At 37.6% G+C, this 27,888-nt stretch overlaps 5 protein-coding genes across 7 annotated transcripts; 3 read left to right on the top strand and 2 right to left on the bottom strand.

Annotated features, from left to right (window-relative positions):
• The first annotated feature begins 124 nt into the window (after positions 1 to 124).
• Positions 125 to 6,611, top strand: LOC131005310 (alpha-L-fucosidase 2). The gene is made up of 10 exons (XM_057932212.1): positions 125 to 495; positions 2,587 to 2,732; positions 2,967 to 3,856; positions 3,969 to 4,101; positions 4,487 to 4,645; positions 4,981 to 5,205; positions 5,306 to 5,404; positions 5,486 to 5,621; positions 5,695 to 5,890; positions 5,965 to 6,611. The coding sequence occupies exons 1-10, from the start codon at positions 234 to 236 to the stop codon at positions 6,272 to 6,274; spliced, it is 2,556 nt and encodes an 851-aa protein (XP_057788195.1). The 5' UTR covers positions 125 to 233; the 3' UTR covers positions 6,275 to 6,611.
• A 2,581-nt stretch (positions 6,612 to 9,192) lies between these two features.
• Positions 9,193 to 11,747, top strand: LOC131005309 (uncharacterized). Of its 3 annotated transcripts, none has more exons than XM_057932209.1 (3): positions 9,193 to 9,464; positions 9,796 to 9,914; positions 11,420 to 11,747. In XM_057932209.1, the coding sequence occupies exons 1-3, from the start codon at positions 9,307 to 9,309 to the stop codon at positions 11,461 to 11,463; spliced, it is 321 nt and encodes a 106-aa protein (XP_057788192.1). In that variant the 5' UTR covers positions 9,193 to 9,306; the 3' UTR covers positions 11,464 to 11,747. The 3 variants fall into 3 exon arrangements, with proteins under 3 accessions (XP_057788192.1, XP_057788193.1, XP_057788194.1); XM_057932211.1 differs by having other exon boundaries at positions 9,206 to 9,464; positions 11,411 to 11,747; XM_057932210.1 differs by lacking the exon at positions 11,420 to 11,747 and having other exon boundaries at positions 9,205 to 9,464; positions 9,796 to 10,157.
• A 2,156-nt stretch (positions 11,748 to 13,903) lies between these two features.
• Positions 13,904 to 15,006, top strand: LOC131005308 (zinc finger protein 1-like). The gene has a single exon (XM_057932208.1). It carries the CDS (start codon positions 14,343 to 14,345, stop codon positions 14,868 to 14,870), a length of 528 nt encoding a protein of 175 aa, XP_057788191.1. The 5' UTR covers positions 13,904 to 14,342; the 3' UTR covers positions 14,871 to 15,006.
• Positions 15,007 to 16,778: 1,772 nt separating this feature from the next.
• On the bottom strand, positions 16,779 to 23,450 carry LOC131005307 (TIP41-like protein). Its single transcript, XM_057932207.1, has 8 exons — positions 23,151 to 23,450; positions 21,173 to 21,358; positions 19,049 to 19,136; positions 18,635 to 18,748; positions 18,459 to 18,518; positions 18,344 to 18,385; positions 17,962 to 18,090; positions 16,779 to 17,030 (listed from the first exon to the last, which is right to left on the bottom strand). Exons 1-8 carry the CDS (start codon positions 23,288 to 23,290, stop codon positions 16,929 to 16,931), a joined length of 861 nt encoding a protein of 286 aa, XP_057788190.1. The 5' UTR covers positions 23,291 to 23,450; the 3' UTR covers positions 16,779 to 16,928.
• A 931-nt stretch (positions 23,451 to 24,381) lies between these two features.
• Positions 24,382 to 27,213, bottom strand: LOC131005306 (cyclin-A3-1-like). The gene is made up of 8 exons (XM_057932206.1): positions 26,710 to 27,213; positions 25,959 to 26,191; positions 25,800 to 25,875; positions 25,640 to 25,716; positions 25,496 to 25,529; positions 25,267 to 25,413; positions 24,995 to 25,126; positions 24,382 to 24,894 (listed from the first exon to the last, which is right to left on the bottom strand). Exons 1-8 carry the CDS (start codon positions 27,016 to 27,018, stop codon positions 24,823 to 24,825), a joined length of 1,080 nt encoding a protein of 359 aa, XP_057788189.1. The 5' UTR covers positions 27,019 to 27,213; the 3' UTR covers positions 24,382 to 24,822.
• Between the last annotated feature and the right edge of the window lie 675 nt (positions 27,214 to 27,888).

Below are 27,888 nucleotides of genomic sequence, written 5' to 3'. Positions count from 1 at the left end.
TAAACATATATCTATATATTTTAAAATTAAAAAAAAAAAAAAAAAAAAAAAAAAAACTCAAAATTTGGGAGGGGGCTCTAGCCCCCCCTAGCCCCCCCCCCTGGCTCCGTCCCTGCTTGCCGCCCGCAACTATAAATACACACCCAAAGTGTCAGACTATGATTGCTTCCGACTCCAAGGGTCTTTTTCGCATTTTTTTTTTTAATTTAAAAAAGTGACATAGTTCTTTTACTATGTTGCCAAAAGGGTTTTCCATTTTGTTGTTTGTTAGTATATTGGTTGTGGAGCCAAGTTTGTGGGTTGGAGTTGGTGCGACTGTGCGAGATAAGGATGTGTGGAGCTCGAGTTGGGAGGAAAGGTGGAATGGTGCGAGGATTCTTGAGGTTAGGTTCGATGCCCCTGCTGCGCACTGGACTGATGCTCTTCCCATTGGGAATGGGCGTCTTGGTGCTATGATTTGGGGTGGCATTACCAACGACACTATTAATCTCAATGGTAATTCTTTCTTTCTTTCTCAATACTTCCATTATGTTGAGCTGCTGCTGTTCTGTTTTGCGTTGAAAGAAAACGAGAAGATACTTTCTTTTTTCTGCATTGCTTACATGGTGAGGTTTGAGCAGTGATAGTCGGACTGTGTATGTATTAGAGAGAGAGAAAATGATGTTTTATAGTAGTAATCTTGATATGTATTATAGTGTTGAAGGGTATTAGTACGACACTTGAAAAATGGCATAGGATTTTCTATTGTGAATTCTCTGTTTCATTCTACCGATTTTAGGTATGGTGAAGTTTTGCATAAATTTTGACACTTGAAAAATGGCATAGGATTTTCTATTGTGAATTCTCTGTTTCATTCTACCGATTTTAGGTATGTTGAAGTTTTGCATAAATTTTGACACAAAATCGCAGAGTAGTTCTGTTCACAACATTTAGCTGAGTTGAATCTCCTTTTGTGAGGTAGTAAACACTCCGGACGTGTAGTGGGAAGTTTTGCTGGGAGCTTGATGGGTTTGTAGTTTTATTTTCATGTTGGTAGCACATGTATACAATTCTATACTGTTCCAGATTTCTCTCTTGATTGAACTTCTTAAGCAATTTTGTATAGGCGTTGACGGTTTTCATAAAATCTTCTTATTTGAATGACTCTTTTCTTAGGTGTTAGCACCGCCAAATGATTCTTTAATAAGCTATATCCCTTAAGTTTATAGGTGCCATTAATTTGACTTTCCGTTACAATATGATTATAATAAAAGAAAAAAAAAATTAAAATAAAGTCTATCTAAATGACAAAAAAAATAATTAAAAAAATTGTACACATTTGAGATGTTTCTAATTATAAAGTAGATCTTGAGCATCAGGCGGTTCCTATGTATTATTATTGACACTAAATAAATTCGTAATAATTCAGGTAGTAATTCAAAATATTTTATCTTCAATTTTTTGCTGCTTGTTTTCCTGCTGGACGGAAAAATAAAAGACAATAAAGTTTTAATTTTTTGTTTTGAACATAAAAATTTTCATTCAAATCAAGACTATGCAATGAATAACCTTATTTATGCATATACCGGAAAAATTTTATAATACCCCTTATAATACGGCGAAATACCTTAGACAGAATTGGAATAACCTTGTTTATAATTGCGGGACTCTTGCGCATAATCTTTTACTTGTCTCTTTGATGTATTCCGCCGTATTATAAGGAGTACTATTCCCATAATCTTATACTTGTCTGTTTGATGTATTCCGCCGTATTATAAGGAGTACTATAAAATTTTTCCGGTATATACATAAACATAGTTATTCATTACATGACCTTGATTTGAGTGAAAATTTTATGTTCAAAATAAAAAAATTAAGGCTTTGTTGTCTTCCATTTTTCTGTCCAACAGGAAAATAAGCATAAAAAAAATCTAAGATAAAAGATTTTGAATTAGTTGGTGAAGTAATTACAAATTTATTTAGTGTCAATAATAATACACATGTACCACCCGATGTTCAGGATCTATTTTATAATTTGTATCACCCCAAATGAGGTACAATTTTTTTTAATTATTTTTTTTATCATTTAGATAGACTTTGTTTTAATTTTTTTTTTCTTTTATTATAGTTATATTGTATTGGGAAGCCAAATTAATGGCACCTACAAGCTTAAGGGATATAGCTTGTTAAAGAATTATTTGACGGTGAGAACGCCTAAGAAAAGAGTCATTCAAATCAGAAGATTTTATGAAAATCGTCAAAGCTATACAAAATTGCTCATATTTTGAATCAAGAGAGAAATCCTAAACAGCTTGGAATTGTAAACATGTGCTACGAACATGAAAATAAAACTGCAAACCCATTAAAACTCCCCACCACACGACGAAAGTATTTACTACCTCACAAAAGCAGAATCAACTCAGCCGGATGGTATGAACGGAATTACTCTGCGATTTTGTAGGGACATGGGGGCCATATGGATAACTACTATAACAAGGTAAATCTTTTTCTCATAAATTTTGGGAATGCCATAGAGAAATACTTCAATTTAAAGAAAAGAGGTTTAACGTATAGTCATTGGATCTTCTCCTTTATCTCTTGGTGCAGAAGACACACTTTGGACAGGGACTCCTGGTGATTATGCAAATCCTGATGCTCCAACCACCCTATCTAAGGTTAGGAAACTCGTCGACAACGGGCAATATGCAGATGCTACTGCAGTTGCAGCCAATCTCTCAGGAAATGCTTCTGCTGTAAGCTGCTTCTTTACTTCAGTATTTGAGATAGAATATATTTGTAGATTGCGACATATTCCGCATGTTGAATTGAGTTAGAAGGAATGCAGTTTCATTAAACCAAACTGGCTTAGTCTCTGCATTATGAAATGTTTACTAGGTTCTTCCTATAACTAAATTTTTTGTATTTGGAAATTAACCTACCATTTCTGCCTGATGATCTCTAATGTTCTTAAAATTCGGAAAATATAGGTGTACCAGCTCTTGGGAGACATAAAACTAGAGTTTGATGAGTATCATGCTGCTTATGATGAAGGAACTTATCATAGGGTGCTGGATTTAGACACGGCGACCGTTAAAGTACAGTATTCTGCCAATGAAGTCGAGTATGAAAGGGACTATTTTGCCTCGTATCCGGATGAAGTTATTGTGATGAAGATTTCTGGAAACAAGTCCTCGTCTCTAAACTTTACAGTGTCTCTAGACAGCAAACTGCATCATCATGCGTATGTAAATAACAACAGCCAAATCATTTTAGACGGACGCTGTCCAGGCAGAAGAATCCCTCCACATGTCTTTGGAAACTCTAGTCCCAAAGATAGAGAACCTCTCGGGCCTGTTCAGAACACCAATCCCACAGGGATTGAGTATTTTGCAGTTCTAGATTTGCAGATTGGAGATGGTGTAGGTGAGGTGCGTGTTGTGGATGGTAGAAAGCTACAGGTGGTGGGTTGCAACTGGGCTGTTATCCGTCTTGCTGCAGCATCAACATTTAACGGACCCTTTACCAACCCTGTGGATTCCAAAAGGGATCCTAGCTCGGAGTCTCTGAGTAAAATGGACGCTGCCAAAGCACGCTCGTATGCTGATCTTTACTCACGCCATGTCAATGACTATCAAGCACTTTTCCATCGCGTCTCACTGCAGCTTTCCAAGAGCCCCATGAATGCTACAAAAAATGATAAGGATGGGGTGATGACGACTGCAGAGAGGGTTAAGTCTTTTAAAATTGATGAAGATCCTTCGCTAGTTGACCTTCTGTTCCAGTATGGTCGATACCTGTTGATTGCTTGTTCGCGTCCTGGATCCCAGCCTGCAAACCTTCAAGGCATCTGGAACAAGGATATTGAGCCAGCATGGGAGTATGTTTCTAGCTTTGCAAACATGCTTTCACATTTATTAATCTTTTCAGTTCAATTTCCTTTTGATATAATTGTGGATATCATATACCTTATGCTATGTTTTCCTGGCCAGTGGTGCTCCCCACTTGAATATCAATCTCCAAATGAACTATTGGCCTTCTCTCTCTTGCAACCTCAAAGAGTGCCAAGAGCCTTTGTTTGACTATATTTCTTCTCTGTCCGTAAATGGGAAAAAAACTGCTCAGGTGCGTACGTCTCGTTTCTTTTTGTTAATTTTTTCATCTTAAATTTTATAACACGATATGCTCAGTTCTTTCACAAGTACCTTTCACAACCAGAAATGATGAACAAATGATGGCTAGATACAACTCAATACAGAAATGATGAACAACTCAATACAGAAATACATAGAAAGAAACTCCCTAGATGCAATAGCTTAAGCTGGATATTGAGTCACCACCCACTCTCCCTCCCTCGACATTATATGTTATGCTTTTCATGATCAATGAGAGGCCTGTTACGTGGTTAAGTTTCAGGAGGGCATATTCTTGAAAACACCTATTTATCTTAGCTTAGAAGAACACTTCTTGTTTTGTACAACCTTCAGCATTTAGCTGCAGAATGTTACAGGTGAACTATGGAGCAAGCGGTTGGGTTACACATCAGGTATCTGATATATGGGCCAAAACATCTCCAGATCGTGGTCAAGCTGTGTGGGCTTTGTGGCCGATGGGTGGAGCATGGCTTAGTACTCATTTATGGGAGCATTATGCTTATACAATGGACAAAGTAAGAATCCTCTCCCCAAATTAGATGTTTCTACATCTAACATTTGCAAATTAGATATGTGTGGTTTTACGAGACTCATCTTATTGATATTGGATATTATCAATTCATGAGAGTATATTGTGTATAGCATCCATTTACTAAGGTGCTCCCTACTTATTTAAGCATGTTTCTACTTAACATTAATTTAAAATACTTTGTCTAGAGGAAGTATTGCTCAAGATTTTTGCATAGGGGCATACTGAAGAAGCCACATGAAAAGCACCTGCCCCTTTATTCTTGCAAGGCATGTCGCCCCACAGATTATAAATTTGAATATCTGAATTTCGTGCTTGTAGGAATTCTTAAGAAACAAAGCATATCCATTAATGGAAGGCTGCGCATCGTTTTTACTGGATTGGTTAATTGAAGGCCCTGGCGGGAGACTTGAAACAAATCCATCAACCTCCCCGGAGCATATGTTTACTGCTCCGGATGGTAGGCCTGCTAGTGTAAGCTACTCTGCAACCATGGACATGCAAATTATTAGCGAGGTTTTCTCCAACATTGTTTCTGCTGCTGAGGTAAATCTCTTCCGCTGAATCATCACATCACATCACATACTCTAGAATCTTGACTTCTATATGCCGTTATGAGCCAACTGAGTTCAAAACTGAAATGTAGGAACTGGGAAAAAGCGATGATCTAGTTGCACGAGTCCATAAAGCTCAAGCACGCCTTAGGCCAACCATGGTTGCAAAGGATGGCTCCATCATGGAATGGGTAAGTCTCAGTTATCTAACGGGCCTCTGCAAGTTGTGCGAGTAAGTTAATTTTATTTTCATGTTCCTTCACCGTTTGTAGGCAGAGGAGTTTGCAGATCCAGAGGTGCACCACAGGCATCTGTCACATCTATTTGGGCTTTTCCCCGGGCATAGCATCAACATCGAGCAGACCCCTGATCTATGTAAAGCAGCTGAGAACACCTTAATCAAAAGAGGTTTGTGGTGTAACGAACTTCAAATAATTATTAGTTGCCTCGCTTGAACCTGATTCATCGTGTTTTTGAGCAGGAGAGGAGGGTCCGGGATGGTCGACCACATGGAAAGCTGCATCATGGGCACGGCTGCATAACAGTGAGCATTCATACCGGATGGTAAAGCATCTCTTCGATCTAGTAGAGCCTGACCACGAGAGCGACTTTGAAGGAGGGCTATACGCCAACCTCTTCACTGCTCATCCACCTTTCCAGATCGATGCAAACTTCGGGTAACATAACAACAAATCAACAAATCTCTCTCTGTTGAAGCTGAACAACTGAGATATGAATGATTCTGTACCAGGTTTTCGGCAGCAGTGGCAGAGATGCTAGTGCAGAGCAGCGTGAGAGACTTGTACCTGCTACCAGCTCTTCCGCGAGAGAAATGGGCAAACGGGTGCGTGAAGGGGCTCAAGGTGCGCGGCAGCCTTACTGTGAGTGTTTGCTGGAGTGGAGGAGAGCTCGATCAACTTGGCATTTGGTCCAAGAATGGTGGAAATGGTTTGAAGAGGTTGCATTATAGAGGAACTACGGTCACTGCTAATATCTCATCGGGCATGCTTTACACTTTCAACCACCACTTGGAATGCGTAGACAAGCGTACACTCTTGTAAATGGATCTTCACGCTTCACAAAGAATGACTCAAAACTTTGTTGATTTCATTTGAAGAATTATTGCCACCAAACCTCTCCCTTGGTATGTGGCTTTAGAGATTGAAGTGCAATTGTAATAGAAGTTCGCCATCTATATATCTGACCACATATAATTATTGTAGATGTTGATGCTAAAAAAGATGGCCACTTCATGTTGAATCTTATATGTACAAGAGATATGATATTAGTGTATCATTGAAATGGCAGATAGTGAAGCACATTTCTTTCTACTTCTAGTGCAAGACAAAAAATCTATTTTTAAAATTCTAATTAATAAATTTTAGAAAGTTCCTAAAATTGGGCCTTGTGTAGTTCGTCGAAAACAATCATTTACTTGGCCTAAATATGTATAAATCCTATGGGGTGGTATAGCTACAAATCAATTTTAAAATAAAAATAAAAATTAGTGTAAAATTATGATAAATTTTAGAGTTAATATATAAAACTATCCACTTTCATATTGTAAAGATAAAAATTGTCCACTAAGATAAAAATAATAAAAACTGTCCACTTTTTAATTGAAAAGACGGAAATACCCTCCTTTAAAATTAAAAAAATTAGCTACACTTTGTCTCTCTCTACGCTCGCTCAATTCTCTCGCCCTCTCTCTCCCCTCCCTTCTTCTTTCTCTCCTCCGGCGAAGCGCCGCCGCCCCGGCCTCGTCATCTCCGCCCATAGCAACGCCGAAAACGACGCCGCCCATCTAGATTCAAACGCCGCACAGCCACCATCGATCGCCGGAGATCTGGAGTGGCGTTGCCGTCGATCGCCGCCAGCTGCGCTGTCACTGTAGCTTCATATGAGAAATTCTCTCTCACGCTATTTCTTCTGCTCCGCTACACGTTCAGCCACTGGTATGCCCCACTCCCTCTCTCCTCTCTCTCCTGCGACGGACGGCGCTGAAATTCCTCAATTCCGCCAGAGTTCTCGAGTAATTCCTCCCCGCATTTGCTCGGTCGTCGTCGAATTTGCGGAGGGCGACGTTGACGATGGATTCGATGCGCGCGGCGCGTTTGAGGCACGAATCGCAGGGTGGTGCAAAAATCCAAGGTGAGGAGGCAATTCTCAAAGACGACGAGATCGGAGAATTCGTCGTCTTTCCAAATGTCGCGCTTGTTTTGGAGGATGATTGTGACGACCTCCTGGTTCATCTCGAGGAGGTATTCGGTGACTTCGCGGAGGGAGTCGAGGGGGAGGGAGCAGACGTCGAGGACCACGGAGATGGAGTTGATGGCGCGGCTTGTGCGGATCTGGAGCTTCGAGTCGAAGTTTTGGAGGTCGGGGTCGGAGCGGCACGCCGCTTCGTACGAGCTCAGATCGGAGTCGGCGGAAGTAGAATTGGAGGAGCTGAGGTCATGATTTGCAGCAGGTGGCTCAGCCGCCGCCGGCGCATGGAGGCTGCCGGCGCGGCGGAACGTTCGGCTCAACCTATTTTGCTACATTTGTTCGACATTTGGAATAAATTCTGGTGCTATTTACTGTATTTTTTGTTTATTCACTACTGAATTGACGGGAATTTCCTAGATGGGATGTAGATTTGATTCCCTTGCTTGGACTAAATTTTTTTTTTTCTCACATAATGATATTGAATGCAACCTGTTTGATGGAAGTCCTCAATGAGATGTTGAAGCTATTTCAAGATGCGGTTTTGCAATGGTGTTTATGAGATTTATGAATTCACAATTTAATTTTCTTAAATTCACAATCACATTTATAAATTCACAACTTAATGTTTTTAAATTCACAACTAGATCTATGAATTCACAACCAATTCGATGAATTCACAACTTAATGTTTTTGAATTCACAATCAGCTCGATGAATTCACAACTTAATATTCTCGAATTCACAACTAAAACTCGAATTCACAACCAAAATAAATTCTAATTTCAGTTGTGAATTCAAACTTTAAAAACTCAAATTCACAACTCCTTGAATTCACAACCAAAATAATTTCTGGTTGTGAATTCACAACAAAAAAAATTCTGGTTGTGAATTAAATTTTGGTTGTGAATTCACAATCAAAAAATTCTGATTGTGAATTAAATTTAGGTTGTGAATTCGCAAACAAAAAAATTTGGTTGTGAATTAAATTTTGATTGTGAATTCGATTGGTTGTGAATTCACAAACAAAAAATTCTGGTTGTGAATTCGATTGGTTGTGAATTCACAATTCACAACCAGTGTGAATTCACAACCAATTTGGTTGTGAATTCACACTGGTTGTGAATTGCGGGATTTTTTAAAGGGGTGATGTAAAGTGGACATTTTTTTAATTTTTAATGTGAAGGGTATTTTGGTAACAGTGGACATTTTTTATGTTTTTTATTTTAGTGGACATTTTTTATCTTTACAATATGAAAGTGGCCATTTTAAAAATCCACTCTAAATTTTATGAGTAATAAGACGAATTCAAAAAACAAAAAGTTGGCCCTTATGTAATTTGAATCATAACTAAAAATTCATTTAAAAAAATATTTTTATAATCTAACAGCTACAAAAAAAATTAATTTATATTTAAAGCAAATTTATCGAAAGCTTTTTTTTTTTTTTTTCTGGGCTAGGGTTTTTAACTCAAATTTATTTGGCCCGCAAGTATAAAAGTGGATTGACTTTTAATTGTCAAGACCTATTCTGTCTAATAGGAGTATCTGTATAAAAAAAAACCTTCCCAAAAAAAAATTAACTGGATACAAAAATTAGTTAAAGTACAGGTCATATTTTTTTATGGGAATTGATTTATTTTCCTTAATTAGTAGTCTCAAAATTATGAGATACTTCCTTCAGAAAAAAAAAAATATATATGAGATTGCTTAAAAGAAAAAACAATTATGAGACAGTCGTCTAAAATCTTAGTATAATTATTTCAGATTTGAAGAATTATTAATGTAGTTAAGATTAATTTTGAAAAATGAGTGACCGCGCTATAGACTATCCTGCATCATTTTCTAAAACCCTCGCATTTCTCCCTAATTTCACACGAAGCAGCAACAATGGCTTGGCGCGGCTCGCTTTCCCGGTCACTCATGTCCACCGCTAGGGCTTCCGCCTCCCGCTCATCGCCGCCGCTCTCCACCCTACGCACCCTGCGTTCTCCTCCCGTTTCGTCCACTCGCCTCAACTCACGCCGCCTCTCCTTTTCCAATCCCAGGTCTAAATTTTGTGTTCACCCCATTCATTGTATCTTCGAATTTTAGGGAAACGCTTTATCAATCCGGTGTTGAATCTGTTCTCGCACGTTTTCTAAGTTTGGAAGTATAAAAAAATATTTTCACATCTTTGTATGTATTTGGCTTTCCTGAACGAGAATTTCATTTTGTTTCCCGGGAGAAACATCTGACTTGCTAATCAATTTGAAGCTTAGTACCTGAAGGTTGTACTTGAGCTGTGATTATTCTCGTTTCCCGGCTCATTGGGTCGTGTGGAACTTATCTGCTTGATTACTGTCTTGCTGATGCTTCCAGTTTGATAATTTGATGCAGCACACTGGGGGAGCTGGGATGCGCCCAATCACTATTGTCACTGCATAGGACAGTGGCCGGAGCACGGTCGACGTCTCATTTGGCTGATAATGTCCGAGCTTTCTGTGAGCTGTCCCATGGTACCCTCTGCCGTTCTTGTCAGGATCGCTAATAGTTTCTTTGTGAGTCTAATGCTATTGTCATTAGGATTGCACTGGTGGTAGATGCATGTGTATAAACTGAAAACTTTTGTTGCTATAGTTGCCCTACTGCTACCAATGGTGCTATATGTTAATGTTCTGCTGAAAAAGGGTGTAATTATGATTTTGTTTCACGTTATTAGTTGATAACAAGTTAGAATTTAGAATTTATTGATGATCATAGGAGTTGAATAATGGTAAGGTTAGCAGATATTTCATTTAATAGAAGCGCGGACTGACTGACTTTTTAGGTTTTTCTTTGTGAAACTTTGAGGTTCTTTTCTCTTATGAACTTGTAAGTTGATCTAGTGGAGGATATCTTTGACTACTTTATGTATCATGGGCAGTAGGTTAGACTGTTAGTGAATTCAATAGTAGCAAAAAGTATCATAAGTTACTAACATATCCAGTTATGCAAACTGATTATGTAACAATCACACCACAATGTACTAATAGATATTTATTATTTTTACTCAAGTAAACTAATAAAATCACTATTATTTTAATTTTTAATAAATGGAGTTAAATTAACGTGCATTTTCTACTTCTATTGGGGAGAAATTAATTTCAGTTATGCTGATCACGGTAGCTGATCAAAGTTAAAGTCCCGTCTTTCTTTCAAATTAATAGAATACAACCTCAGCCCTGGTTCTAGCTTCTATTGGTTGAAGAAAGATTATATGGTCTCTGGCTCTCTGTGAAACCATTTCTGTTCACTTTCATTTTAGGATTATGGTAGCTGAATTTTTTTTTTTTTGGGGGGAGGGGGGGGGGGGGTTCTATGTGTGGCTATTATCTATTTATTTTACCTGTGTAACTGGCTTTTACTTCATGCTTTGTGGTACCCATCAGAGGCTACGGTTAGTTAGTCAGACATGTATGCTTTCATAATTTCAATCTAGCTTAGGTATAGAGTCTGTATTTTCCCATGCTTTTCTTATTTGTTCTGCATAAAAATCGAGTGTTATCGGGTTTTTTTTATTAACACTTATCATTAATATATAAGTCCCACGATGTTTACCTAGATAAGCTGTTGGTAAAATCTGGTTAATTTAACTGAATCTGGCAAACTCATCGTGTGATGGCTTATCTTCTAGAAATTGTGGACGAGAGAAAATTGGGCAAAGAAATGAGAAACAGGCATGTTTGCTGTAGGACCTTTCCATGAGCCGTTTTTAGAACTGTTAAAGTACTCTGGCATTTGTTGCTTAGTTTGTGGCCTTTAGGATGTCTGTTCAGCTCCACTACATTAGTAATGGAAACACAAGTGGCTCTACATACTAATGCTTCTTGAAGTGACTAATGACTCACAAGCATATTCTAAGCAGACAGACATCTTCATGTTCTTTTAACCTAATTTCAATTTTTTTAGGTAGACACAGGACCCCAAAGTTCTTGTCATCCCCATTAATATATCGAGTTTTGGATTGTTGCAGGTACCTGAGGTCCTGAACATATTTGGACCAGAAGAGCCGGTGCTCAAATCTAGGACTTGGTTAATTGGTGGTTCTGCAGGAATTTTTCCCTTTTGGGGAAAAATTGAAAAAACTAATAAATAGGTGGTTCTGGTTATTCATTTTCATGTTTTCTTAGTTTAGACTATTTCAGGTAGAGTAAATTTAAGACATTTTTTTAGGCAGCTGAATACTTTATCTAGTAAAATTGTGACAGCATGGTATAACAGTTTGTTGTTGCTCGGTTTTGTAAACTTGTTTAGTACATTTATCCACCAACAAACTGTTATACCATGCTGTCACAATTTTACTAGAGAAATTTGCATTTCTGGTGCTCGAGTAATTCCGACTGAGGCCTTTTCTTATATAGCAAGGAGTGTGAATTAGTAAATTGTCACTTGCAATTATAATCTTAGCCTTTTTTTAATCGGCATGGTTTCGTATGAAGTTTTGTTGAACGTGAGCAAATTATCCATTTGTTGATCTTGAAAACTACGTTGAATGATGTTAAGATTATAATAAAATCCAAGTAGAGGCAGAGGCATCTCAAACAGATAAGGGACTGTTTGAATTCTGCCATTGTTCATCATCTGACCTCGTATTTCGTTTCATCGCACCAAACTGAAGAAACGAGACGAGTATGAAGTATCAAGACAACACCCGATATGAAGACGAAACACATGTCCACCACATGAAGGAAAAAGGTGTTAGGCCCAGAATACAGTGAAAGCAATGGAGTTAAGCAGTAGATATTATTGGAGTGGAGCTACAATGTGGTCCTACTGTAAGCTTGAATGGCCAATAATTTTGGGGCCACACATAAATTATGGTAACGTGCCATTAGGTGGAATAGTATAGAAGCATCAAACTTATCCTATGACAAAGCTTTAGTCGGCCAAACACAAGTACTAAAGCATCTTCTTCAAACTGGTCCTTTCAGATGCTGTTTACTTGTCCTCTAATACCTCATCAATAATTCATAGGATCTCTGTGTTTGAGGGGCAACTCAAGATCAAGATTCCTCCTGCTCCAGCTCCACTTTCGAATCTCTCCATTTTGCAAATCATTCAACTAATACAACTACAAAATTATATCCAACATATTCCTATTTTATCCGATAAGAAGATGTGGCCTTGAGATAAGAAGGGGCGACGTAATCATAATCTAATATTCTCATTTCCTTCCACATGATGTTCAGAGCTGATTCTTCCACTCTGCAACCTAATCTCTTCCTTTTCCTTTCTACTTAGCTTTTCAACTCTCAACACCTCCTAAAAACAACCACTTCCGTTGACAACGCCATCTGTATCATGTCCCTCAAGTCAACATCACTTCATCTCATGTCAAGATTTATAAACTCAATTAAAAATTAATGAACCCTACTTAAATTTAATTAGGATGGATGATACACCGTACATTAGAATGCACACAAGTTTATGTCTTTGCCGAGTAGAGCTCATTTCTTTCCCTGGTATTTATTGGACTGCCAATTTCCCACAGAAAATCATGGTACTCAAAATTTATGATCCTTCACCAAGTGCAGAAACAAGAATCGCAAAGTAATTTGCTCTATCCTCAATATTTTCAATTTCGAAGCGAAAACACCATTACACTATGCTTATAAGTGGCATGTGACACTGATACTAAAAACCCTTAACATAGAGCTCAAATTAAGGTGTATGTGGTGGACACCACCTCAGCATAGGATAAGAAAGATATGCTTGGTGTGTGTGTGTGATTAGAGGCCCCAATAACGTAATACACACTCACTACAGAATAAAGCTGATAAATCAGACAGTTGAAGATGAGAAATAATAGGCTTTCTCCTCTCCTGCTTTATCCAACACATAAGATGAAAAGTTTAACTGTTTAAGATCAAAGCACACAGTGCTCACTGAATGCCAGAAAGGCACAAAAACTGCCAAGAAGCCCCCAACAGCAAGGCGCCCCACCTTGATACTCATGTTCTCATATAAAACTAAAAAAACTACTGCTTAAGATACCCACAAATCTCTTTTTATTTTCCCTACTATTCCAAACACTATTACCAAGTTTCCAGACCCACTACTTTCGACGATAATTTTATGGATCAAACACCGAAACACACAGTTCAACATAATTCCGCAACCACTAGCTCCCCACATCTATATTCTAAATCAATCTTATTATTCACTCACAACACTTCCATTATAGAGGGGAACACATTTTATAAGTGGGTTCCACCTCCATTATCTTTCATACCTACCTGGCCTGAGAGCTTTTAGAAACTCATGTCAACCTAAGAGAAATACATGGAAAAAAATTACCACAAGAGATCCAGATTAAATTAATAGCTGAAATTTATTCCAATAGCTTTTGGTTTAAGATCAGGTTTTCTAAAGCAGATCAAGATAACATCATTTATGAACTCTTTACCACCAATCATATAAAGTTGTAATAAATTTGAAAAAGCTCAAATCATGGCAGGCATAAAAGAAAATCACAAGGATTTGATTTGACTGTAAGTGGAAATGTCATAGGACTATAGGAGTGGCAACATTAGTTTACTTTTAACTGATCCAATAGAAACCAATTAAAGTTGAAGTGCTTTCAACAGATAAGGAGAAAAATTGGTGAGTGGGGAATCTCAAACTTGACAGAGGAAACGATTAAAGATGACGTAACCATCCCCTTGGGAAGACCCAAGCATCACCTGGTGGGGACAGTGAAGAGACATATGATAGATCTACGATGTCTTATACCACACTGCTTCATCTTGTCAGTCTCAAATTATTCCATCCCTCATATATAGAACCAATTTGAGAGTCAGGAGAAGGATTCAACAGATTACCTCCATTCAGCACCAACAAGTGAGCTGAGCATTAGGAAAAGAAGATTTCTCCAAGGAAGGAATTGGCAGCTACTACAAGCTAAGATGCCAAGTGAAGAAACTGGTAATCAAGGCACACCACAACTGAATCCAGGAGAGTGGTTGAATTTGAGCCTCGGAGGGGATCCATCACAAGCATCCAAAGAATCTGAGGTACAATCAAGACTTGCTTCAGCCAAGGTTTTCTCATGCAACTTCTGCATGCGTAAGTTCTACAGCTCACAAGCATTGGGTGGACACCAGAATGCTCACAAAAGGGAAAGAGGCGCAGTACGACATTACCAGTCACACAAAATGATGGCGATGATGGCCCTGCCCATGCCTATCCGTACCTCCATGTTCAGATCACTTGGGGTCCAAGCCCATTCCCTTGTGCACAAACCTGGCAGAGATGGAAATACGACTGTAGCCAGATTTAGTGAGGCTACCACAAGATTTGACATAGCACGGCAGCAAGGCACACTGGAAGGAGCAGCAGATTTGATGTGGCCTGGAAGTTTCAGATCGGAACCCCAACAACCAGAGCAGAAATCATCCAACTCAACTATGCTCGACTTAAATCTCAAACTTTGAAAATTCTGTATGTGTTAGGGCAAATATTATAGATTGTATTGTAACCTATGCTTTCCAGAGAATTTCCAGAAGATAAGAAGAGTGACTACTTAAAAGCTCACTTCAATGCATCATTACTGAAGTTTCTGGCTGAAAAGAACTCCCAACTCTTTATTTGTGATCTAGTATTCTAGTGAGTAAACAATAAATTACTGGCTGTTATTAGACACCTCAATCCCTAAGCACTTCTTGCACTGCATGTTTCCCTGTCAAAAGTCAACACTATATTCTACTGGGTGTGTGCACAAATGAAAGAAGAGCATTAGCAGCAATATCTGTTTAGCCGTAACAGTGTCTTAGTTTCTTCTTACAAATGTCTGTTAAAACATTACATTGAAAAATCTCAGTGCAGCAACTGTTTCCGTGATTGATCACATAACATAAGTTCCATAAATTCATTTAATTTGATCGAATATCCATTTATTTTGCATTTCTAACGGCCTATGAATAGTTCCAAGCATAAAATACCCCTCAACATTATACTGTGTCAGAGTATATACTGTTACTTTTTCTCATGTGTGCTTCTTACATAAGATGCACAGTACAATAAAACTTTCATTACTGATTCCACAGACATGCAAATTATCACGTTAACCCAAAACATATTGAAGGGGTAGGCATATGTCACGGAAATCTCATAGCTTAAAGGATAGGAGCGCAAGAAATACACTCATCGACCTTTAGCATCTCTAAGCCACATTAAAAATAGTTCAAAAATCAAGGGTAATTTAGGTGGATAGCAATCATTAGTATAAGTCAAAAGGGTTGTGCTTAGAAGACTGAAAATGAGAAAACCAAATTTACAGCTGAAGAAGCAGCAACGCAAGCTGGCAGCATATGGATCCCTATCCATGAAATTATGAGATTGCCATAGGAATGAGAAGCTAGATCATGCCAGATGAAAAATGCATGGGATTAGTTTATCGACTCCTCAAACAGTACTATAAGAATTGGTACTGAACATCCCCCCTGTAATTGTACAGGCTCACATAGCAACCAACAAAAATTCACCCATCAATTGTTGCATCTGCCGAGTTCTATAGATGAAATGTGCATCCTTAATTTATGGAGACTAATTACAGAGAATATATAACCAAAATACTAATTTAGTCCCCATTTCAGAAACTCAGGTGATAGATCTGATCTTTTGAAGAGATTTTGGAGGATTGAGGAGCTCATGGTGAGGAGTGACAAGTGGGACCTCAAGCAGCAGTTTTGTTTCAACTTTCAAGAGGCAGGCAGTTTTGAGAGGCAAAGAGGTGGTAATTGGCAGCACTGAAGGATGATAAAATATGAAAAAGGCATACTGTACATAAGCTGCAGTTGGGTCAACAAAATTGGCTCAAATGTCTTGTCTTAATAATCAACTACGGTCCACGGATCCGTACTTAAGTTTCTAAAGCCTAGTTCATGAGTCTTTCATCTTCCAGGAAGCAAATGAATATGGCAAGGCAGGACTTAATACTATCTCACTTTCTGTTGATGTCAACAAAAATTTAACATACATGGCTCTAGGTATTACTGCATAATACACCACTTGGGGATATATGATTGACTCGAATAGCATGTGATTAAATAATTATTGGCTCCACCAGAAAGTGTCATGAGCATCTTTCATGATTAGCTAAGTTGTAAACAACCAACCATGCTTCCCCCTATGTGCAATACATCATCATCTGTCAGACTTTTACATTTTCAAGCAGAGCTCTCATTGCCATTTAATGTTTCTTATCAAGAAAACCATACACATGCAACATAGACTCCGATTTCTTTCAATCACCCAGTGGCTACTCAACATTTACCAAATATTAAAGAGATCGTTTAAAAAAAAAGGAAAAAAATAAAATAAAAAATAACTTAGAAGAATAATTAAGACCGAAACTTCACATCAAATAGGTTATAGTTTCCTCAAAACAAGTTCGAAATCTACATCACATATCGCTCTAAATCTTCACGAAGATTGACGAGTATGTCTTCAGTTATTTAAATAACAGTAAGTCTTGTTATAGCTTACAGTATTTATTTTACTATAAGCTTTTGGGTCTTGCGCATGGCCATTGGGAGCCTTTCACTAATGATACCAGGATCACTGTATGCAGCAGAATCTGTAGGATATCCTTTCTGCAACAATTGACATAGAGTAACATTCAAAGGATAAAAAAGGAAACAGTTAAGGAATGATACCTATTAAAATGAAGGGTAAATATCCATTTAAATCCTAAACTATTAGCGTTTTCACAAAAAAATGTCGATAATACTATCAATTATAAGCAGGAACTATACAGAAGTTAACAAAAATGTCCTGAAGGTCATTTCCAGCCCTGATAGAGTGACGTGTCTAGCCTGATGCTTACGTGGGATTTAGGCTAACTTCTTAATAAATACATATCATTAATTAAATAAAAAACTAAAAAACTTAAAATCAAATCCTTCTGCCATCTCCATCAGTTCCACTTCCCCTAATCACTCCCGCCTGGACTACCAGCTCGAGCCGAACACAATCGGTGATATGGCGATGGCGCACGGAAGCGATAGTCTTTTTTCCATAAAACACCATAAAAGTTCATGCCTTTTTAATAGAACTTCAGTGATAGAAAGAGAATAAATTGAATCCATGTTTATTTCTTTCAAAAGTTTCACATCAAAGTTTATTTCTTTTCACAAAATTATTAAATATTTCTGCTGATTCTTAATCACCAACTCTTATACCACGTAAATCCATGTGTCATCCAGCTGGTCAACATTCGGGGACTGAAAAATGACGCTCGGAACATTTTTGTTACTTTCTTAATACTTCGTGTCTTTGATTGATACATTTGTTTGAAAACTCTAATAGTTTAGGATTTAAATGGATATTTACCCTAAAAAATGAATGCAAAACTAGGTTAAAATATCATTTTTTACTCTGAGGACATATAAACCAAAATTCAGACAAAGAAAAAATAATGCATTAACAAATGTAATGAATCAAAATATAGACCCAAGAAAGCAGATAGAAAATAGAATAACACTCACAGATGACAAGGCTTAACGAAAATAGAATAACACTCACAGATGACAAGGCTTTAAAGGTGGCTTCTCTCCAGCAGATTTCTCGTAGAATAACTGGTTCTGTACTCTCCTTGAAACTGCAATGCATACGAGTGTCCCTCAATCTCACGAGCACTCCATCAACTCTGAGCTGTAAGACAATGTCCAACACTGAATATGAAAAATCACAGAAGCAACAGTTGTAACACACATGTTATCCATATACTTGGGTCCAAAAAATATGCCACCCTAACATAGATGCACACTATAAGAGTCATAAATAAAGGGAAAAGGAAGTATTAAAGTAAGTTTGTTGCGCACTTGTGGAAACTCAGAAATGAAAGAGAAATTTTGTTGGTTAATATGCTGTCTGCTCAAGGACATATGAGAGATCTTAGACTCACCCAGAAGCGCAAGAGAAGAAACCATCCACTTGGCATAACTCTCTGCAATATTAACCCATCAGTCCTTTCATGCGGAAAAAAAGAAGATAACAATTTACCGAAGACAAGATTTTACCACTTTAACCGTCAAAAGAGAGACACCATTATCAGCCAATTCATCTTCATACAATACGACCTGTTGGCAAATTAAAGATGATGTTGGCCATAGCTTAAGAAACTAAATCAGAAATGAATTTTCATTTAGAATCTGGTGTAAAAGCTCCTGGAATGACCCATCAACTAATTACATACTTCATCGTAGAAAAGAATGGGTTCTTTAGCTGATAATGCAACCATATCAATTTGTTCCTCGCAATCTTCCCAATGAGGACTGCAGCTTCTTTCCTCAGGAGGCCCTCTTCCAGACTAATCAACAAATAAGACAGCCTCTAAGTATTCAATTGAGAAAAGGAAGTAGATCAAGACAAACTATAACAAATACGTCAATAAAACTTGCAAGGCCTTCCATTTTCTCAGGAGTCTACATGAAGTTGCAACCAGGCATGTTAGGAGCAAAAGTAAGTGTCTGAGAATTAGAGATAAAGTGGCCAAAATGACTGATTTTCTTGCTATCTCAAAATCAATGACAACGTCAAAACTCAATAAATCTATGAATCCTTTACTTAAGAAAACAAAGCAGAGATGCATAAGAGAAATAAGACACACCTCAGGACTTTTTTCAACAACAAAACTTCCAGAGTATGGTGTTGTGAACGTATAGTCATAATCCAGTATCACCTGATCAGTAGGCTTGCTGTGGGATTTAGAAAAACAAATAATGATAAGAGGAATAGTGAGAGAAATCTTTAAGTGCCGATTAGTTAAGCTTAACGAGTTAGGTTGGGCTCTAGTCTAGGTTTTTATTCCTCAATTCAGAAATAGAAAGCCGTCATTCAATCTGTTGGATGATCTGTTTTGACCTATAATTGGCATTAACCATATGTAAAATGAGACATGTTCACCAAATATTTGTAGAACACACGTAGTCACGTACATGTAACTGGCCAGAGTCATGTTAAACATCTTTGAAGTAGTATACAAGGGATAGTTTAACCATTTTGAAGTCTCAACCTCAAAGATTCATTCACATTAAATATTTCCAAAATGTGCTGTAGAATATCTTATCCAAAGATGGAAGTCATAGCACTGCAATTATTCAAAAAAAGGAGCAACCATCAAAAGTTCTACCTTGATCATGTAAGACTTTTCCTAACAATTCATATATTTTTTTTAAAGTAATAGTAATAAAGACTTCTGACAACAAACCATTCCACAAATTTTCAAATGTGAGTACTGAGTACTTTAAGCTAAAGACATGGATACAGGATATAGGACCGATACAAAAAGGTAACTACCCTCAAATTCCCCTCAATCAATATTCTAACCAATGGCCAAGACAGTGAAATGCTTTTGATGCTACCTTTGATCATTTAAAAAGTCACTTATTGGGACAGGTCGCAGAATTGCTTTTGTCGACTGAATTAGTTCATAAAGAACACAGGAAAAGTTAACATTCCTGGACTCAAAGAAAATTGCAGAATTCACTAAAAATGAAAATAGATTAGCCCCCCCCCCCCCCTCCAGGTAACCAAATGCTTACCATGGATTGACTAAAAGTTTACAACTGCATTAACAACAATAATTTTAGCAAAATGATCCTGCTTAACACTTTTTTTTAGAATTATTAGTATAGTATCTCTTTCTAACATTTTATGTATGAATATAGCGCACTGCTATAAAAAATTGGGCAATATTCTAGTCATTCAGATTCTTTACTAATCAACCTTTTCACTAAGCCCATCAAATAATAATTTGAACAAACCAGCTGAGAAAACTTCTGATACTAGGTTTTCTCAATTGTATGAAGATGATCATCTCAGAGATCAGTTTTCAGCCAAATGACCAAGTCCCTGATATTTCCAGCAAATTCAAAGTCTTAACTTGATGCAGGGGTGACAAAATGAATAAAATGGTAAAACGAAAGACAAGAGAATTTTACGTGGTTTGACAAAATGCCTACGTCCACGGGAGGTCAAACGAAGGGGATTCTATCACGGGAGATTTACAGTACAAACGGAAAGAGAAACCGAAACCCGGCAACTATTCGCCATTACACAAATCACTTCCTATCTGTGTAACCTAATCTCTGAAACAGATAATGTGTGTAAATTGTGCTAAGTTAATATGGTTACACAGTTATATATAGAAAAAAGTTATAAGTCACAAAGGTCATAATGAGATCTGGCGTCAAAAAGACTTGAAAGAACAAAACTCCATAAGTTGGCTTGTAACACTTCTGGCCCATAACACATCTGAAATGTTGCACCTCTGGCTTGGAACACGTCTGACTGGAACAGGTCTGCGTGCCAGAACCTCATCATAGAAGTCAAAAGTCCCGCGGCTAAGCCAGAAGTTACCTTGACTACGACAGAAGTCAGTATTCAACCTTCATGCCAGAACTCGCATTGCCCTCAGCAGATTTGTTGTCACCCATACTTCACAAGTGATCACACAACTAGACTAAATAGATATTTTGGCAGGAGCACACATTCCTCAGGTCATGCTTGAGTACAGAGTACCAAACATAAGTTAAAGGTTTCAAATTTTGAGTAGACAATAGGAATTAAACTAAGAACGTATTTCCTAAATCTATATTAGTTCTCTAGCCCACCAAGAGGTGACAACCAAGGTCATTACATTTAAATATATAAGTTCATAGCAGTTTATGACACAAAGTTAATATAACACCATAGTACAAAGTTATCAAAATCAATAGATGAAAATGCATACCACCGGAATTTCCAAAGAGCAGCTGCTGGAACTTCAACTGGAGGCAATGCTTCCAGCTTCCAGCCGCGTAGAGCATCAAAGGCATTAAAATGAAGTTTAATGCCACTGTTCACGTGCTTAAGAATCAAACAACTCTCACCAAAAACCATCTCCGGCAAATGGGTTGTCTGAAGCTTCTCCTCCCACCTGCAGGTACAGAAAGGTGCTTCATGCTTGTAACAGTTTGAGGCAAGCAAATTGTATATAAGAAATAGTATAATATGGGTCATCAGGAAGCAATAGTTCGTATCCAGCAGATCACCAATGAACCCTTATTTAGCCAAGTTCCAGTCCCCGTGCCATTTTAGTACTACTAGTTTGTAAATTGTAAGGAAAACAAGCGCTGGTGATTCTGTGTCAATGCTAGAGAACCAATCAAGAAAATTGTGCTCGAAAATAACCCACTCCTGCCATTCAAGAGTTGTTACATCAGTTTCACAGGCCTATTTCACGAATTCAGATCTCTGACTCGATTATTCAGTGTCATGTCCCATGACATCAAAAGTGAAATTTTCAATTGTTTCCCATTTAATATGGGATAATTAGTTTCTGGTTGGCTTGTCTGTTGATCGAGTACCCTGACTTTATCAGGATACTTGAAACACTTTCTTAGTTCTCAAAGCCTGTGTGTCAATGCAAATGTGCTATGGATTCTAAATGAAATTGGAATGTAGGGATGTAAAACACGTTTGGGTTCAAATATATTCTATCAAAAAGATAAAGATGTTCTTCTCCCTAATGTCATGATTTACCATCGTCTTATCTCTCAGCTTTTACCTCCATTACGCAGCTAACTTTCTCCCTAATCAACTTAGTCAGTCACAGCTGCTGGCGCTTCTCACTTCTTGTGCTATATTAACAGTTCAATCAGCCAGGGCTTGCTTATTCTACCACTACTTCTTTTTTTTTGTCAGCATTCACCTGTGCTAATTGGGCCACTTACATGGATACTCATTGCTACTCATCAGGTGTTTTATTTGGTAGTAAATTAATCTAATGAAAATAATAAAATAAATCAATTGTCTCTTGTTCCTCTACTGAATTCAAATATCAATTTATGGCTCATGCAAGGATTCTTCCTTACAAACTAGAGATTATTCGGATTCTTTCCTTACCAAGGCTCTTCACAATTTGCATCCCAAACCAATTACAATTTTTTGCTGCAATGCTATATAACCGTCCATTTATTGCTTTTAAGCCCTTAGTTTCAAGAGTGGATGAGACATGTTGAGATCGATTGTCAGATGGCCACAAACAGTCTGGCATACACAAACAATAGCATATTTCATCTTGTGCTCTCTAAGTCGTTGCCTGCTTCTGCTTTCCAGTCTCTAATTTGCAAGATGGAAGTTACCACAAATCTACCCTCCCATCTTGAGGGGGAGAATTGGTTTATTCAATATCTGTATTTTTGGGTAGTTAGTTTCCATGATATAGTCACACTTACAGAATACATTTTCCTTTCTATTGATCCTCCCATTCATAAGTGCTGGTACATTCCTCTTTCTATTCTTCTTCAGGTTTACCCTGTAAATCTGCCTCTTTTATTTTTCCAATTCCAACATAATGTATTTTCTTTTCCAGTGTTCTTCCCCCTTATTAAAAGATGCTGCGCTAGATCAATTAGAGACAGTAGCACAAGGATAATCTCTTGCATTGAAAATGGAAGATTAAAGTAGTCTTATTTACCAAACTAAACATACTAAAGTTTCAAACTCAATCAACAAACTCCCTAACCGTGTAACTCTTTTGATGACAGTCAAACATTTTCAATTCAAAAGCGCATAAAAGCAAAGCCAACAACGGAATCATTATCATCAAGAACATCTTATTTCGCAATAAATATTGTGACCTACGAACTAGTTTCAACATAAGTTGCAGCAGTTCACTGACAAACAAACAATTAAATTTTCAGTATATAAGGGTAAGAAGACAGTACTGTTGGAGAAGAGAGGAATTGAGAATTGAACGCTTGGAGGTCTCGATCTCCCAACCACGAATGAGGAATCCGACGCGTCCGCCGCCAAGCGCCACAGCGCCGGCCGCCTTCAGCTCCCGCTCGTCGCTTTCCCATTCCATCTCGGATTAATTTTGAAGTTTTAAAAAGAAAGTTTTTAACAATTACTATGAGACGATGAATGTTTTTTTTTATTCTTGGCTCCCAATTGCAATTGTTTTGACTTTTCCATGACTCGCGCTTTCAGTGTACACAAACACGTTAATGCGGCCTCCACCTCCACTCGGGAGCTAATGCTCATAACTCATAAGTCATTACTAAGTTAAATACTTCACACGTCCCACGAATCTTGACACGTATTTTTTTTTTTAATCGTCTTACGAATTTTGACACATTTTCAAATAAGGTAATAACTAGTCCACCATTTTTTTAATAATAATATTTTAATGATAATATTTTTCCACCATTTTTTTTTAAATTTATTGATAACTTGACTTGCTTAGATGTTTGATGAGTACATCTTTAAACACATAGTTTGATATCACAACTTAATACAAATAATCTATAAATGATAATATCTTGAGGTTAGCAAAATAAAGCAGTGTGGGCACTAGGGGTGAGCATTCGGATTTCGGATCGAATTTTTGCCTGATCCGATCCGATCCGAAAATCCGAAAATTTTCTAAAATTCAATCCGATCCGAACCGTATTATCCGAAAATCCGAATTCGAAAATTCAAAAAATTTCGGATAAAATCTGATCCGAACCGAAAAACCCGAAATGTGAAAAAAAATTCAAAATGTCAAAAAAAAATCCGAAAACCGAAAAAATTCGAAAAATCCAAAATAGATGTCAATCTAACATATTAAATAATTACAATCAAATTAAGGTCATAATTAACAAGCCATTAATTATAATCAACCAAAATGGGAGTATAGGGTTAGAATTTAGAAATATTTAACTATTTAAAAACTAATAATTATATATATTTATTTATAATATTATAATATTAATTATATTATAAATATAATTCGGATTTCGGATTTTTTCGGATTTTTAAGGTGCCAATCCGATCCGATCCGAAAATCCGAAATTTGCTTAAAATTCAATCCGATCCGAAAATCCGAAAAATCCGAACCAAATTTTAAATTTCGGTTTGGTTCGGATCGGATATTCGGATTTCGGATATTTTGCTCACCCCTAGTGGGCACTGTAGAAAATTAAATTCCAAACTGATTTATCTTATTCATGTCTTGCAGTTGCAGACCCCTTAATTCTATCATGAACAAGCCAAGTTTACAGACTTGAAGTGTAAAGCTGAAAAAGTAGACAAACCATAAACTAATGCTATTCATTTCACCAAAATGTAGAAGTATATACAGTTACTACTCTTCCTCAACGGTGCACAGTATAATCGCCCTGCTTTATTTACTGATCCAATTTCCACACGACTGAGATGCTGAAGATGCAGACGTCGCATGCTCTATGAACTTCAAGTCAAGCTACGAAGGAATTGTTCCAGCATACAGGAGATAAAGAATGCCTTCACAAGTCTATGGGTTGAAAGAGAACGCTAATTGGTGGCACTGACAGCTCTCATTCTTCATATAGATATGCTTATGGCTGTTCTCTTTATAGAGTAGATCATGATAATTCACTCACTTGAGAATTCAAAAAGGTATGCTGGAATTCGGGCAGGTGGATTCAATGATGAAACACATTTGAACTGATCCATGAAAATAACAGAATGTGAATCAGATATGACAGCTTTATTATGGGGTTGAGTATACTTCACTGTTAACATTTGAAAAGGGGAGACAGCATACCTTATGATCTGAATATTTCTGTCGAACAGCCCGTGCAGATGACTCACTTCTGAGTACCAAATGGTGAAGTCTGAGGACACACTCTTTCAGTTCATATGGTTTATAACCTGTACGCTGTTGCAATGCTAGAGTCTGCAAAAGGCGCCATCAAAGAATTAAAAGAGTTTATTTAGCAGTAGTACAGTTAAAGGCTTCCTAGAGAAGCAGTTCAGGAAAATCAGCCTGGTACACAGGGACTTCAATTGCAGCACTTTAAATAGTATATAGCTTACCCATTGAACTTTTGGCTGCAAAATAAACTTTGCAAGAAAGATGGCTGATGCAGCAACCATTGATGAAATGTAGCGAGCACAACCATAATCTAGTAAACTCAGCTCAGCAACATAACAACACAAAAAGTCGAACTCAAGATCTGAGAACTGTGAAAAACAAGTGCAAGGTCAGCATATGCAAGAACTTTGATAGTAATAATATGAAAAGAGTTCCAGCACATCAGCCTACCATTGGTATATCTTCAGAAGCTTTAGTAAAGATCCTGCAAATAGCAAAAAAAAAGGGGGATCTTATTATTCTTCAATCTTAGTACTGAGTGATAGGATCCTATTTAAAATAGGTGTGGGTAGAGCATCATTTGTGGATTCTAACCTTAGAAAAGTTTTAGTAGTTGGATTACCCAGCTCAAAATCTAAAAACCTTAGTACTTCTCTCTCCATTTGAGCAATCTGTTATACAGTCATGAGTAAGCAAACATGTACTACGCTTACAACTAGACAACTGTAGGATAAATTCATCTGACAAAACTGACCTCTCCTTTTGTGTACGTATTGTCAGATATGTAGCAAAAGTCCTCAATGTTTGGGGGACTGATTTCTTCATATTTACTGCAATTTGTATCCACAATAATAAGAAAATGCACGTAATATTAATATACTAGATTATTTACAGCAGGAAATAATGAACTTACGATGCAACAAGCATGCAAGATACTCCAAGAAGCTGAAGCTTATTCCTAGCCAGTTTATGCGCAGACAGGTATCTGTCAATATAGTTTACAGTAAGATACAGGGTGTCCGAAACAAGTTTGTACTCTTCGGCAACCTCCACCAACCAATCCACCAGAATTGCTCTCATGACTGGGTTTATGTCATCCTGAACCTTTTCCATGTAGTTAGACAGAGGTCTCCTTCTTGCCTCAACCTAGTACACAGATACCATAGTAAGGCAACAATCATATTAACCAACCAGAGAATCACCAAGATTTAATCAGCAATCTATAATCCTAAAAGTAGTTATGGTTCATGTTATCAATCAATTCATAGATACCGAAAGAAATAGCAGATTAACATCAAAAACTTAACAGATCCACATCTAATCAAAAATAAGTTTGCCTACATTTGGATAATAATAAGTTGTCAGAAGCTTCAAACATTAAAGTGTACGATCTGCATCCATTACATTCCATTCCAAATACAGCCTAAAGCTTCATCATAACATGCTTTTATTCCAAAGTTCAGGCAATCCAAATTTATATGATACCAATAAAGAGAATACATAGAAGTAATGAAGTATTCTGTTTAGCACGATGAACACTACAAATCCTAGTTTTCATTTTCCTAAATTGTCATTCTATAGCTCCACAATTTAGCAATCAATAAACTTGTTTCCAAATTAAACAGAAAAAAAAAGAAAAAAAAAAGAAAAGAAAGAGAGAATACCTCTAGAGATCTTAAATACTGTAACATCGAAGGAGCACATCCGTATTTTTGCGGCTCATCGGATCCCTGGCTGACAGCTATCTCGTGATTAACTTCATTTCCCGACTTATCCAAAACGGATTCAGGTTTGAGTTTCAGGGCCTTCCCCTCACTCGAAGTTTTATTCGATCCAGAGACATTGGATGATACATTAGTTATCTCCCCCAATACGACCCGCTTCTTCGTCATCGGATTCCCTTCCGCAGCTTGACTGCGCCGTTTGCGAGATGCTTTGCTTCTGGTCTGTATTTGGTTCTCTTCACCAGCCATTAGGGCTATCTTTCTCGAGTTGAGTTAGCGTTTTGGCGGATGCCTGGGCCGATTATTGAGCGCTTATTTTCGTGGAAGAAACGGATGATTTTAAAGCTGTTTTTGGAGGGGTGAATAAGACTATAAGAGCGAAGAAGACGCATTCAATTTGCATTTTACTATTTGTTTTGGGCGTGAGAGGGAGACAGTGATACCGCCATTTCCACAATTCAAAAAGCTTGTTTTACCGCGCTGTGGATATCGCTGCCACACTCCTATTTTTCTTTTTCTTTTTCAAAAACACAATATGAATTTACCTCAAAAATAAAAGGGTTAATGGCCTCTAAATCCTATAACTATTTTGGTTTTCGCGTTTTGCATCGTTTTCAGAAAATCTGCCTCAGTATATCACAATTAATCCTCCAGTCGCGATTTGCATGCGGCGAAGTTTTCCGGCAACATAACTTAATCTATGTGGCATTTTATCTGCTGACAAGGTTGATTATCATCTACATGGCAATTACCTGTTTATTTTTTTAATGACGTGTAGTGAAACGACGTCGTTTCACAGGCGCGGTAAAATTTTAGAAGCTCCGCCACCTTCCTTGAAATTATGGCAGCGGCGCCGCAGCTGAGGGTCGGCGAGGCTGTACTGCCACCCATCAATCTCTCTTCTCAATTCCAAATCCCCTGTTGAGTCTCAACTCACACCGTTTCTCAAATACGCACGACCCACTTCCCTCTTTCTCGTGAGTCCCGCTGCTGCCGCCCGCCTCTCGAATCCGGCGGCCATTGACTGCTGTCAGCACCACATCCTTGCCCAACGACCTCTCTGAATACCCACGCTCAACGACTCAAGGAAGAGGGGCAAGCCCTAATTCTTCCAATTTA

Source organism: Salvia miltiorrhiza, chromosome 1 (genome assembly GCF_028751815.1).
Source record: "Salvia miltiorrhiza cultivar Shanhuang (shh) chromosome 1, IMPLAD_Smil_shh, whole genome shotgun sequence".
Taxonomy (NCBI): Eukaryota; Viridiplantae; Streptophyta; class Magnoliopsida; order Lamiales; family Lamiaceae; genus Salvia; species Salvia miltiorrhiza.
Note: the sequence above shows the minus strand (reverse complement) of the source record. Positions and strands in the feature narration are given on the sequence as shown.